A 14,949-nucleotide genomic window follows, 5' to 3' on the forward strand; every position below is an offset into this window, starting at 1 on the left:
TTCAGCTGTTGACGCTATGGCTGAATCTGTGCAGCAATATATAATATACATTTTATGGCTTTATGTACAATTATACTTGCAACAATTATACTTCACAATTATACTTCTCTTAAATTTTGAGAACATCTGGGTACTTAAAATCTATAAATAAATATTATATCCTCTGTCTTGTAGGGGCTGATAGTAGCGATCCTCTACTGCTTTCTCAATCAAGAGGTGAGTAGCCTTCACTAACGTTCCAACAATAATAAACACCAACCATTCTGCTCTCTAAATGTTGCTTTGATATAAATCAGAAGCTAATAATGTAATATAAGCCATTGAGCAGATGCTTGTAGCCAAAGCAACTTACACAAGTGTTTTAGGTGTTAACATGGGTTACCATGGATCACGGTGTTATTAACATGGGTTACCATGGATCACGGGGTTATTAACATGGGTTACCATGGATCCCGGGGTTATTAACATGGGTTACCATGGATCCCGGGGTTATTAACATGGGTTACCATGGATCCCGGGGTTATTAACATGGGTTACCATGGATCCTGGGGTTATTAACATGGGTTACCATGGATCCCGGGGTTATTAACATGGGTTACCATGGATCCTGGGGTTGTCTCTGGAACACTCTTCACATTTCCTGAAAAATCGAATGACAAGACCTGCCAAATAAATACAACATCCCCAATGTCGCACCAATGCAATTCCACAAAAATATGCAACATTGCTCCAGGGTCACAGTCAATAATGTTTGATCCCTGGCCGTGAACCCACTCTCCGAGGGTGTCTCAGGGGGAGTGGCATGTGGAACAAACACATAATGTTTGATCCCTGGCCGTGAACCCACTCTCCGTGGGTGTCTCAGGGGGAGTGGCATGTGGAACAAACACATAATGTTTGATCCCTGGCCGTGAACCCACTCTCCGAGGGTGTCTCAGGGGGAGTGGGATGTGGAACAAACACATAATGTTTGATCCCTGGCCGTGAACCCACTCTCCGAGGGTGTCTCAGGGGGAGTGGCATGTGGAACAAACACATAATGTTTGATCCCTGGCCGTGAACCCACTCTCCGAGGGTGTCTCAGGGGGAGTGGCATGTGGAACAAACACATAATGTTTGATCCCTGGCCGTGAACCCACTCTCCGAGGGTGTCTCAGGGGGAGTGGGATGTGGAACAAACACATAATGTTTGATCCCTGGCCGTGAACCCACTCTCCGAGGGTGTCTCAGGGGGAGTGGCATGTGGAACAAACACATAATGTTTGATCCCTGGCCGTGAACCCACTCTCCGAGGGTGTCTCATAATACATGCACATGTGTGAAATAGGACAAATGTTAGCACCCACCTGCTGCCTGTATGAGAGCTTCGGGAGAGAATGTGTGATCAACAAACTGCCTTGATATTTAAACAATTTCCACACTCTTCACCCCCCCGTTATTCATGAGCTGATCTGCCATCTGTATAATCATCAACTTGATTTTGCCAAATATAGGATATATTCTGTCATTCGTGAAAGGAGGTTATCTAGCAAGCTAAGCAACTTTGGTTTGACTGCCATTACAAATGTTGTATGATTGGAAAATGCTATACTCTGGGTGTGCTCTGTGTCGAAATGCGCTGAATTAGAGAATTGAGAAACATAATAACGCTATGAATCTATGAAAGGCCTGTTTTGCAATTCACAACAATGTCATTGGCGATCAAATATATTTAGCAATGCACGATAGTTGCTCTATCAGTTTAATTTGCTCTGAAATCTTTACATAGTGGCGCAGTCAAGCCAACAAGGTGGCGCAGCACCACTCTTATTTGGGGAGAACCCATAGTGACCACATCTTGGTTTTAAACGGTGTAGATGGGGCACATCTGATTTTTGCTGTATTTTCCGAGACTCTAGAGATAAATTTGAATTATTCCCGGTATTGAAACTTGGTAGATTTTCTGGAAAATATTCATCCCTACTGAGTTTACACCGAGTGCTTAGAAATCAGTTCATTTGACCCCAGCTGGGTTTTTTTTTTCAGATGTGCACCACTTAATGACTAGCTTGTGTAATTCAGCAATGAAACTCAGTGCTGCTGTATATAGAAACTCACAATAGTCAATAAGTGATTCATTTTTTCCAATTAATTTCTTTCATTCGTTTGTTAATTCGTTCATTTATTCATCCATCCAATCATTTTCAACAACACTAAAAACTGGCTGTCGTGATCTGAAGTATCTCCTACAATGTCTGTGGTGATGTAATCTGAGGTCTTTAGATCCTATTAAATTACTAGAGAGGATATGTCATAAAGTTCCATAATGGGGCGAAAATGGCAGCCATCTTATTCAATAAGAAATTCCAAACCAGTCTAATTGGATTGAATGGCAGTAGAGGCATAGGTGATGCATTCCCTGCTTTTACTTATGCAGGAAAATAAAAATAAGACATTTAATTCATCCAAAATTGTGTAATGGAATTATAATCAACCTGTCGTATAATTATAAATACAGTTTATATGGGTTTTATACACTTTCTGTATAAATAGCCTCTAAAATATATGTAAACAGACCATAAATGTTTTAGATACTGTTTTCTTGGAAATCTGTGAGTGGTGTTATATGATACAATATCAGTACTTGTTGCATTTACAACTGGGCTGTCCTATCATCAACTGTTTGGAGCCAGTGTATAGTTGTGGATTGACTTTGAATGGAATGTTGGCATATTGGCAGTTAATTTGAAAAATGTAAGGAATCATTCCTTTAAAACTGTCTGGCAATATAGCTAACACAGATACAGTGCAGATAAAATCTTCACATTCATTGTTTTGCACAATGATCTTATCACAGTACTGGCAAAACATATTTGACCAACTCCTGACCAAAATGGTTGCCCTTTATCCCATCATCGTCCATTCTAGTATTCTAATTCCTAATTCTACGGCTGTGTATCTGTTTGTATCAGGTCCAAAAGGAAATCCATATGAGGTGGCTGAGGTGGCAGGATAACAGCAACGGAGTGGTTCTGCCCGGTGCCAAGGGAAGTCAGATGGACACACATTTCTAGGGCCACATTCTTCATCCACCTCCTCCTTTCTCCAACCTCTATATGTGTGTCTTTCAGCGGGGTTGGAATAAACCAGAAGTTTTCATTGGACAACGGTCATATTCTTCTTCTAATTCCTGTGGCCTCCACACATTGCTTCTAGATTTTTAGAAGGAGAGGGTGCTGTACATTGTGTCCCTAAAGCATACAATGTCCTCTCTTCCCATCATCACAATCTCATTGCTGAAGGGACCACCACTGGGTTCATCCATTGTGTCCAGCTCAAGATGAACTGTTGCAGCACTGTGAAATGCCCTTCCTCCTCCTCTTTCTCCTCTTCAGTATCATCTATGGTTAAGTTACAGAGAAGCCTGTCTCTGAGGTACTATAACATCAAGGATTGTATCCCAATTCGTATTGGGACAGCAAATCAAGTGTTGATGTTTGTTTTTTTAACAAAACAAAGTTCAAAAATCATTTAGACTGGAAAATAGAGGGTTTTATGTATCAAACGTGTGCCTGTTTTTCATGCTTTATGGAAATATTGTCTTGTAGCTTTCTCTCCATGTTTCAGTGCCTCTGTGTGTGTTTTGCTCTCTCTCTTTCTCTTTGTGTTTAGCTCTCTCTCTTTCTCTCTGTGTGTTTAGCTCTCTCTCTTTCTCTGTGTTTATCTCTCTCTCTTTCTCTGTGTTTAGCTCTCTCTCTTTCTCTGTGTTTAGCTCTCTCTCTTTCTCTCTGTGTGTTTAGCTCTCTCTCTTTCTCTGTGTTTAGCTCTCTCTCTTTCTCTTTGTGTTTAGCTCTCTCTCTTTCTCTTTGTGTTTAGCTCTCTCTCTTTCTCTCTGTGTGTTTAGCTCTCTCTCTTTCTCTGTGTTTAGCTCTCTCTCTTTCTCTTTGTGTTTAGCTCTCTCTCTTTCTCTCTGTGTGTTTAGCTCTCTCTTTCTCTGTGTGTGTTTTGCTCTCTCTCTTTCTCTGTGTGTGTTTAGCTCTCTCACTTTCTCTCTGTGTGTTTAGCTCTCTCTTTCTCTATGTGTGTTTTGCTCTCTCTCTTTCTCTGTGTGTGTTTAGCTCTCTCTCTTTCTCTGTGTTTAGCTCTCTCTCTTTCTCTGTGTTTTGCTCTCTCTCTTTCTCTGTGTTTAGCTCTCTCTCTTTCTCTGAGTGTGTTTAACTCTCTCTTTCTCTGTGTGTTTTGCTCTCTCTCTTTCTCTGTGTGTGTTTAGCTCTCTCTCTTTCTCTGTGTTTAGCTCTCTCTCTTTCTCTGTGTTTAGCTCTCTCTCTTTCTCTGTGTTTTGCTCTCTCTCTTTCTCTGTGTTTAGCTCTCTCTCTTTCTCTGTGTTTTGCTCTCTCTCTTTCTCTGTGTTTAGCTCTCTCTCTTTCTCTGAGTGTGTTTAGCTCTCTCTCTCTTTCTCTGTGTGTTTTGCTCTCTCTCTTTCTCTCTCTGTGTTTAGCTCTCTCTCTTTCTCTGTGTTTAGCTCTCTCTCTTTCTCTGTGTTTAGCTCTCTCTCTTTCTCTGTGTTTAGCTCTCTCTCTTTCTCTGTGTGTGTTTTGCTCTCTCTCTTTCTCTGTGTTTAGCTCTCTCTTTTTCTCTGTGTGTGTTTAGCTCTCTCTCTTTCTCTGTGTGTTTTGCTCTCTCTCTTTCTCTCTGTGTGTTTTGCTCTCTCTCTCTTTCTCTGTGTTTAGCTCTCTCTCTTTCTCTGTGTGTTTTGCTCTCTCTCTTTCTCTCTGTGTGTTTTGCTCTCTCTCTCGTTCTCTGTGTTTAGCTCTCTCTCTTTCTCTGTGTGTGTTTTGCTATCTCTCTTTCTCTGTGTTTAGCTCTCTCTTTTTCTCTGTGTGTGTTTAGCTCTCTCTCTTTCTCTGTGTGTTTTGCTCTCTCTCTTTCTCTCTGTGTGTTTTGCTCTCTCTCTTTCTCTCTGTGTGTTTTGCTTTCTCTCTCTTTCTCTGTGTTTAGCTCTCTCTCTTTCTCTGTGTGTGTTTTGCTATCTCTCTTTCTCTGTGTTTAGCTCTCTCTCTTTCTCTGTGTGTGTTTTGCTATCTCTCTTTCTCTGTGTTTAGCTCTCTCTCTTTCTCTCTGTGTGTTTTGCTCTCTCTCTCTTTCTCTGTGTTTAGCTCTCTCTCTTTCTCTGTGTGTGTTTAGCTCTCTCTCTTTCTCTCTGTGTGTTTTGCTCAATCTCTTTCTCTGTGTGTGTTTAGCTCTCTCTCTTTCTCTGTGTGTGTTTTGCTCTCTCTCTTTCTTTGTGTGTGTGCGTGTGTGCGCATGCATGCATGAATGCGTGTGTGTGTGTATGCTTCCATGTCCTATTATCCAATGCTTTAGATTCTGAATACAGTATTAGGTCCCCTGGAGGCCCTTTCATTAGGCTTCTTGTGGCTATTGATGGGTAACGTGCAATGTATACAGGAGTACTGTGTGTCGAAGACAATTCTCCCCTGGAGGATATTAAAGTTCATCCTATCCTTTCCTATTGGCCGTAAGCATGAGAAATACACACATGTATGGGCTACAGTACATCACCACAGGATAATTCCTTAGCCTCTAGAAGTGCCAAGAAATATGAAAAAAATAGGACCAATTCTGTTTGAATTAAGCTGTGTTATTTAATGTGGGCTGAATGTTCTGTTTGAATAAAGCTGTGTGCTTTAACGTGGGCTGAATGTGATGTATAATACGACAGAATTGAAAATACTCAGAAATATATGGTGTCTCCTGAGATACAGCTACATTTATACTCGAACAGGTTACCACTGCAAAGAAATGGCGTCTGCTAAGAGAATCAATTACATGTGCCCAATACAACAATGCAGTTGTTTAAGAAAATACCCCCCCAAAAAGTAAGAGATAAGAATACCAAATAATTAAAGAGCAGCAGTAAATAACAATAGCGGGGCTGTATACAGGGGGTACCGGTACAGAGACAATGTGCAGGGGCACCTGTGTTGAGGTAATATGTACATGTCGGTAGAGTTATTAAAGTGACTAGATAATAACAGAGAGTAGCAGCAGCGTAGAAGAGAGAGAGGGGGGGCGCATGCAAATAGTCCTGGTCCTTCTGTAGCTCAGTTGGTAGAGCATGGTGCTTGTAACGCCAGGGTAGTGGGTTTGATTCCCGGGACCACCCATACGTAGAATATATGCACACATGACTGTAAGTCGCTTTGGATAAAAGCGTCTGCTAAATGGCATATATTATTATTATTATATTATAGTCTGGGTAGCCATTTGATTAGCTGTTCAGGAGTCTTATGGCTTGGGGGTAGAGGCTGTTTAGAAGCTTCTTGGACCTAGACTTGGTGCTCCGGTACCGCTTGCCGTGCTGTAGCAGAGAGAACAGTCTATGGCTGGGGTGGCTGGAGTCTTTGACAATTTTTAGGACGTTCCTAAGACAACGCCTGGTATAGAGGTCCTGGATGGCAGGAAGCTTGACCCCAGTAATGTACTGGGCTGTACTCACTACACTCTGTTGTGCCTTGCGGTCGGAGGCTGAACAGTTGTCATACCAGGCGGTGATGCAACCAGTTAGGATGCTCTCGATGGTGCAGCTGTAGAACCTTTTAAGGATCTGAGGACCCATGCCAAATCTTATCAGTCTCCTGAGGGGGAATAGGTTTTGTCGTGCCCTCTATACAAATGTCTTGGTGTGCTTGGACCATGGAACTTGACACTCTCAACCTGCCCCACTACAGCCCCGTCGATGTGAATGGGGGCGTGCTTGGTTCTCTTTTTCCTGTAGTCCACAATTATCTCCTTTGTCTTGATCAAGTTGAGGTTGTTGTCCTTGCACCACACGGCCAGGTCTCTGACCTCCTCCCTATAGGCTGTCTCATCGTTGTCGGTGATCAGGTTCTCACTCTACTATAAGATGGCCTTGAGGCTGCGTGACTATCAGCAGGTGCAGGCAATTCTCAGCCTGAGAACTAAAACAGTACATCTCCATTTACCCAGTACTTTTCCAATCATTGTGCATTGCAAGCATACAAAGGTTATCACATATATACAGTAATCATGGCATTGGCATCATGAGATGCTCGCTTGAGGTAGAGTAAAACCTCTAGACTTCCTTAGATATCGTGCACCAGCTGTTGTTTACAAATATGCGTCCCTGTGTCTTACCAGAGACTGCTGTTAAATCCTGCCGATAGAGTGTATAACCCGCCAGCTGTATGTTCTTAATGTCCTTGTTCATCCACGACTCGGTGAAACATAACATATTATAGTTTTAATGTCCCGTTGGTAAGATATACATGCTTTCAGTTCATCCTATTTATTTTCCAGCGATTGAACGTTAGCTAGCAGTACAGAGGGCAAAGGCAGATTAGCCACTCGTTGCCTGATCGTCACAAGGCACCCTGATCTCTTTCCGCAAAATCTCTGTTTCATTCTCCAGCGAATGACGTGGATGAGGGCCTGTTCGGGTGTTTGGAGTATATCCTTTCTGTCCGACTCATTAAAGAAAAACGATTTAACCAATTTGGGGTGAATAATCTCTATCCTGATGTCCAGAAGCTCTTTTCAGGCATAAGAGATGGTAGCATCAACATTATGTACAAAAGAAGTTACGAATAATGCAAAAAATATATATAAAAAAATAGCACGGTTGGTTAAGAGCCAGTAATACAGCAGACATCCCCTCCGGTGACATCACAACAACAACAATAGCACGGTTGGTTAAGAGCCAGTAATACAGCAGACATCCCCTCCGGTGACATCACAACAACAACAATAGCACGGTTGGTTAAGAGCCGGTAATACAGCAGACATCCCCTCCGGTGACATCACAACAACAACAATAGCACGGTTGGTTAAGAGCCAGTAATACAGCAGACATACCCTCCGGTGACATCACAACAACAACAATAGCACGGTTGGTTAAGAGCCAGTAATACAGCAGACATCCCCTCCGGTGACATCACAACAACAACAATAGCACGGTTGGTTAAGAGCCAGTAATACAGCAGACATCCTCCGGTGACATCACAACAACAACAATAGCACGGTTGGTTAAGAGCCAGTAATACAGCAGACATACCCTCCGGTGACATCACAACAACAACAATAGCACGGTTGGTTAAGAGCCAGTAATACAGCAGACATCCCCTCCGGTGACATCACAACAACAACAATAGCACGGTTGGTTAAGAGCCAGTAATACAGCAGACATCCCCTCGTGACATCACAACAACAACAATAGCACGGTTGGTTAAGAGCCAGTAATACAGCAGACATCCTCCGGTGACATCACAACAACAACAATAGCACGGTTGGTTAAGAGCCAGTAATACAGCAGACATCCCTCCGGTGACATCACAACAACAACAATAGCACGGTTGGTTAAGAGACAGTAATACAGCAGACATCCTCCGGTGACATCACAACAACAACAATAGCACGGTTGGTTAAGAGCCAGTAATACAGCAGACATCCCTCCGGTGACATCACAACAACAACAATAGCACGGTTGGTTAAGAGCCAGTAATACAGCAGACATACCCTCCGGTGACATCACAACAACAACAATAGCACGGTTGGTTAAGAGCCAGTAATACAGCAGACATCCCCTCCGGTGACATCACAACAACAACAATAGCACGGTTGGTTAAGAGCCAGTAATACAGCAGACATACCCTCCGGTGACATCACAACAACAACAATAGCACGGTTGGTTAAGAGCCAGTAATACAGCAGACATACCCTCCGGTGACATCACAACAACAACAATAGCACGGTTGGTTAAGAGCCAGTAATACAGCAGACATCCCCTCCGGTGACATCACAACAACAACAATAGCACGGTTGGTTAAGAGCCAGTAATACAGCAGACATCCCCTCCGGTGACATCACAACAACAACAATAGCACGGTTGGTTAAGAGCCAGTAATACAGCAGACATCCCCTCCGGTGACATCACAACAACAACAATAGCACGGTTGGTTAAGAGCCAGTAATACAGCAGACATCCCCTCCGGTGACATCACAACAACAACAATAGCACGGTTGGTTAAGAGCCAGTAATACAGCAGACATCCCCTCCGGTGACATCACAACAACAACAATAGCACGGTTGGTTAAGAGCCAGTAATACAGCAGACATCCCCTCCGGTGACATCACAACAACAACAATAGCACGGTTGGTTAAGAGCCAGTAATACAGCAGACATCCCCTCCGGTGACATCACAACAACAACAATAGCACGGTTGGTTAAGAGCCAGTAATACAGCAGACATACCCTCCGGTGACATCACAACAACAATTCACATTTCTGCAGAAATGTGTCAAATTAATCCATAATAGGCTAATTCCTGCAGGAGGAATTTATGCATCTATGCTATGCTTTATAACTCACCCTGAATATCAGGTTTAAAATCATTAGTGTATCTGGTGCCTCTCTCGTTCAACTGACTCACTGACTAGGCAGCGGCTCCCTCTGTGGGCTGTAACAACCACAACACCCCTTGACACAGATTATCCATTATATTTACCAGATTCTCTAGCCAAACCAGTATCACAGATTGTGAAATAGGCACAAATTGCTCATTGGAAATTCATGACAGGCACACAAAATGTAAAAACACTTTGTGTGCAGTACACAATGTTGTATGCATTGAATTTCAATCTCACAGATAAAGAAATTAGGTTACTTAAGACAGAAACAATGATCGAGGTTGGCCAGGTGTATAATGCCACTAGACAACTTTACTGATTAACTGAGTGATTCATTGGGACACATCTCAAATTATTAACAGGCAATTCATAACTGCATTGCTTTTACAGAAACTATTTTCACAAACATTTTATTTTATAACAATGTGTGTGTTGTTGTGATTGCATTGTGTTGAATATAAACAAATCATACAACTATCTGTACGTCACAACGTACATGTAGAGCTAGCTAGAGCACATGATTTAGTCTTCAATAAATGACTTGCATACAACTGCTTACACAAAATTACTTTTCATGTTTCTAGTGATTGTGGTAACTGTGGTGGTGCAAAATTAGATTTCACCTCCCCCAACTAGTTGCAGCCCTGCAGTCCTTGGCAACACTGGCAGACTGCCCAAAAGCTTCCTGCGCTCATGATGAAGTTGTTGCTCGTGCTGCTCCATTACTAGTGCACAGGCAAAATAGTCCCAACAACGCATCTATCACACCTACAGCATCTTGAGCAAAATGGTAATCATCTGGATATGTGTGCACCAAAAGTTCAACATTCACCTTCTGCTACCATTTTTGTCAAGTCCTCTATGCATGGGGTGGCAGCGTAGCCTAGTGGTTAGAGCGTTGGACTAGTAACCGGAAGGTTTCGAGTTCAAACCCCCGAGCTGACAAGGTACAAAACTGTCGTTCTGCCCCTGAACAGGCAGTTAACCCACTGTTCCCAGGCCGTCATTGAAAATAAGAATATGTTCTTAACTGACTTGCCTAGTTAAATAAAGGTAAAATAAAAAAATATATAGTGAGGCATACAGTTTGAGACATACAGTTTGAGGCATACAGTTTGAGGCATACATTTGATAAAGCCAATATTTGCACCACACAGAACGCTCTGCAACACAATGTTGAAAGGCAAACGCAGCGCTCCATTGGAAATGTATGTACTTCTGGTGTACCAAAATGCAATGACTCTATCGGTAACTAGCAAGATGGCAGCTACCACAAAACGGTGTATGTGTTGAAAACAACTGTCGGCCATCTTGGATGCTGTCTCCAGTTCTTTATACCTCAGTGATGGCGTAGCAGTGAATATGTGTTTTTTTAATACTTTTGTATTTTTTCATATTTTTTGTATATATATTTCAATTTATTTTCAATCTCTTTTCGATTTTTAATTAGATTATACCTTCTGGTAACCTGCCTCACCCAATGTGATACGGAATCGCTATTATTTTCAATTTTAGAACACATTCAAGAACCTCCAGAAGCTAACCAGCTAATTAGCTACAAGCTATTTAGTCATTGTTAGCCACTGCTAGCGGCTTTTACTTTCTGCACAGATACCAGCCCTGTTTTCAGCCTGAATAATACTCGCTAGTCTACCAGTATCGAACTGTCTCTCCACAACAACGCCGGATTCCTGGCGTAATCCCTGGACCATTACTTCTGATCTTCACAGCTAGCTAACAGCTAGCTAACACCGAAGCTATCCCTGAGGCCCACCTCCCGGCCTACTCAGCTGTTCACCCGAACCCCACTCATACACGGCTAGAGCCCAATACTCCACCGGATCCTTGCTGTAAACTCTGGACCTTGGCACCGGATCACCGCTGCTACCGATTGGATATAGTGGCTAATGACACTGCCACGAAGCTAGCACCAGTTAACCGTGTTAGCCGTGAGCCAGGCGCATCTCCCGGCTAGCAAACTAAATTCTACATCGCCATCTGGCTTGGATTCTCTGTCGACACGGCGCCCCGCCGCACCATCACGACTGGTCTGACGATGAATAATCCATCCGCTGTGCCTTCAACCGGCCTCCGTCGGAGCAGACGCTCCTACTAGCCCCGGGCTACTAACTTTAAACGCCGTGTCGCCCGCTTGCTAACGTAGTGGCGGCTTCCCTGTTCCATCTACTGCTGCCCCCTGGACACTATGATCACTTGGCTACATAGCTGATGCCTGCTGGACTGTCCATTAATCACGGTACTCCATTCTGTTTATTTATTTTTATCTGTTGGCCCCAGCCGCGAACTCAGGCTCTGTGTGTAGTTGATCTGACCCTCTCTGCCTAGTCATCACCATTTTACCTGCTGTTGTTGTGTTAGCTGATTAGCTGTTGTTGTCTCACCTGTTGTTTTAGCTAGCTCTCCTAATCAACACCTGCGATTACTTTATGCCTCGCTGTATGTCTCTCTCAAATGTCAATATGCCTTGTATACTGTTGTTCAGGTTAGTTATCATTGTTTTAGTTTACAATGGAGCCCCTAGTTCCACTCTTCATACCTCTGATACCTCCTTTGTCCCACCTCCCACACATACGGTGACCTCACCCATTACAGCATGTCCAGAGATACTACCTCTCGTATTATCACCCAGTGCCTGGGCTTACCTCTGCTGTACCCGCACCCCACCATACCCCTGTCTGCACATTATGCCCTGAATATATTCTACCATGCCCAGAAATCTGCTCCTTTTATTCTTTGTCCCCAACGCTCTAGGCGACCAGTTTTGATAGCCTTTAGCCGCACCCTCATACTACTCCTCCTCTGTTCCGCGGGTGATGTGGAGGTAAACCCAGGCCCTGCATGTCCCCAGGCACCCTCATTTGTTGACTTCTGTGATCGAAAAAGCCTTGGTTTCATGCATGTCAACATCAGAAGCCTCCTCCCTAAGTTTGTTTTACTCACTGCTTTAGCACACTCTGCTAACCCTGATGTCCTTGCCGTGTCTGAATCCTGGCTCAGGAAGGCCACCAACAATTCTGAGATTTCCATACCCAACTATAACATCTTCCGTCAAGATAGAACTGCCAAAGGGTTGCAGTCTACTGCAGAGATAGCCTGCAAAGTAATGTCATACTTTCCAGGTCCATACCCAAACAGTTCGAAGTACTAATTTTAAAAATGACTCTCTCCAGAAATAAGTCTCTCACTGTTGCCGCCTGCTATCGACCCCCCTGAGCTCCCAGCTGTGCCCTGGACAACATTTGTGAATTGATCGCCCCCCATCTAGCTTCACAGTTTGTTCTGTTAGGTGACCTAAATTGGGATATGCTTAACACCCCGGCAGTCGTACAATCTAAGCTAGAGGCCCTCAATCTCACACAAATCATCAAGGAACCCACCAGGTACAACCCTAAATCTGTAAACAAGGGCACCCTCATGGACGTCATCCTGACCAACTGGCCCTCCAAATACACCTCCGGTGTCTTCAACCATGATCTCAGCGATCACTGCCTCATTGCCTGTATCCGCTACGGATCCGCAGTCAAACGACCACCCCACATCACTGTCAAACGCTCCCTAAAACACTTCTGCGAGCAGACCTTTCTAATCGACCTGGCCCGGGTATCCTGGAAGGATATTGACCTCATCCCGTCAGTAAAGATGCCTGGTTATTCTTTGAAAGTAACTTCCTCACCATCTTAGATAAGCATGCTCCGTTCAAAGTTAAATAAACCATTTATTCTGATACTATTATGTTATGATATGAAATGTATGGGCTCTTGGTTAAGCTGTTACTGAAAATGTAAGGAAAACAAATTAATTGTCTGTACCTTGCGGGTTTAAGGGGGAGAGATGATATAGCTTTTCAGACAGATAAGAATGTTTGGTTTGTGTTCCATTAGTGGAGAAAAGTACATCTTTTAGACAGTTTGGAATGTAGTTTTATGAGGGGAGTAGAAGATCTCCAGACCTGAATACACTGCGCTATTGTGGGGATGGGAGAGAGTATGAAACTGATGACGTCATGTTATGTTCTCTCTTTAAAATGTAATGTTCTTTGTATTTTGGGTCAGTACTCATCAAGAATAAATGCTGAACTTGTTTTTAAGACTGGTCTCTTGCTAATTCATGCAAAATGATAAACTTACAACTTATCATGAAATAGATAAGAGTGTGAATTTGGTTTTGGCTACAAAACACATAGGAATTTAGAATTCCTCTATCAAGCACCCACCTGCAGCATGCGCTCCAGCAGGTATATTTCACTGGTCACCCCCAAAGCCAATTCCTCCTTCGGCCACCTTTCCTTCCAGTTCTCTGCTGCCAATGACTGGAACGAACTGCAAAAAATCTCTGAAACTGGAAATACTCACTAGCTTTAAGCACCAGCTGTCAGAAAAGCTCACATATAATAGGTTTATTCAGAGAGAACAAATCATGCAGGGAGGTTGATGGTTGATGTTCATGCACCCGTGTCCCCTGTGATTCTCTCCACAAAACAAAGGGACAGGATGTACTTTATAACCAATCCCTAGCCTGTGGTTGACAATTAGAATTCCTTGCAATAAAACTGTGCCAATGACCAAATAACAAGTATCCTATTTCAGGTTGGACCAATGAGAGCGTGCCACACGTAGCTATGAGTTCAGGACTGACATTCCTAAAAAATTTTTTAACTGAAAACCAACTATTTCCATTGATAATTCCCTATTGAACGTTACTACTCTATTGACTTTTAGTACTCTTGACCTCTCGTTCTCTGTCTCTTGACCTCTCGTTCTCTGTCTCTTGACCTCTTGTTCTCTGTCTCTTGACCTCTCGTTCTCTGTCTCTTGACCTCTTGTTCTCTGTCTCTTGACCTCTTGTTCTCTGTCTCTTGACCTCTTGTTCTCTGTCTCTTGACCTCTTGTTCTCTGTCTCTTGACCTCTCGTTCTCTGTCTCTTGACCTCTTGTTCTCTGTCTCTTGACCTCTTGTTCTCTGTCTCTTGACCTCTTGTTCTCTGTCTCTTGACCTCTTGTTCTCTGTCTCTTGACCTCTTGTTCTCTGTCTCTTGACCTCTCGTTCTATGTTTCTTGACCTCTCGTTCTGTTTCTTGACCTCTCGTTCTCTGTCCTTGACCTCTCGTTCTCTGTCCTTGACCTCTCGTTCTCTGTCCCTGACCTCTCGTTCTCTGTCCCTGACCTCTCGTTCTCTGTCCCTGACCTCTCGTTCTCTGTCCCTGACCTCTCGTTCTCTGTCCCTGACCTCTCGTTCTATGTCTCTTGACCTCTCGTTCTGTTTCTTGACCTCTCGTTCTCTGTCCCTGACCTCTCGTTCTCTGTCCCTGACCTCTCGTTCTCTGTCCCTGACCTCTCGTTCTCTGTCCCTGCGTTGTGTATTTATCTTCAAAATATACTTATACTTCTGTAAATGAGACATGTGCAAAAAATCATAAAAACAAGTTTTCATTTTGTCAATATGGGGTATTGTGGGTAAATGGGTGAAACTTATTTGAATCCATTTTGAATTCAGGCTGTAACACAACAAAATGTTGAATAAGGC

At 43.3% G+C, this 14,949-nt stretch overlaps 1 protein-coding gene across 1 annotated transcript in view; it reads left to right on the plus strand.

The window, feature by feature from the left end:
- LOC118400677 (growth hormone-releasing hormone receptor-like) overlaps nt 1-5,664 on the plus strand; it is a 41,235-nt gene extending 35,571 nt beyond the window's left edge. The window contains exons 12-13 of the mRNA XM_052475809.1: nt 175-216; nt 2,952-5,664. Of these exons, the coding sequence (XP_052331769.1) occupies nt 175-216; nt 2,952-3,053 (144 nt within the window). The 3' untranslated portion in view covers nt 3,054-5,664. The remainder of the gene's footprint in view (nt 1-174; nt 217-2,951) is intronic.
- The last annotated feature ends 9,285 nt before the right edge of the window (nt 5,665-14,949 follow it).

Source organism: Oncorhynchus keta, chromosome 22 (assembly GCF_023373465.1).
Source record: "Oncorhynchus keta strain PuntledgeMale-10-30-2019 chromosome 22, Oket_V2, whole genome shotgun sequence".
Lineage (NCBI taxonomy): Eukaryota > Metazoa > Chordata > Actinopteri > Salmoniformes > Salmonidae > Oncorhynchus > Oncorhynchus keta.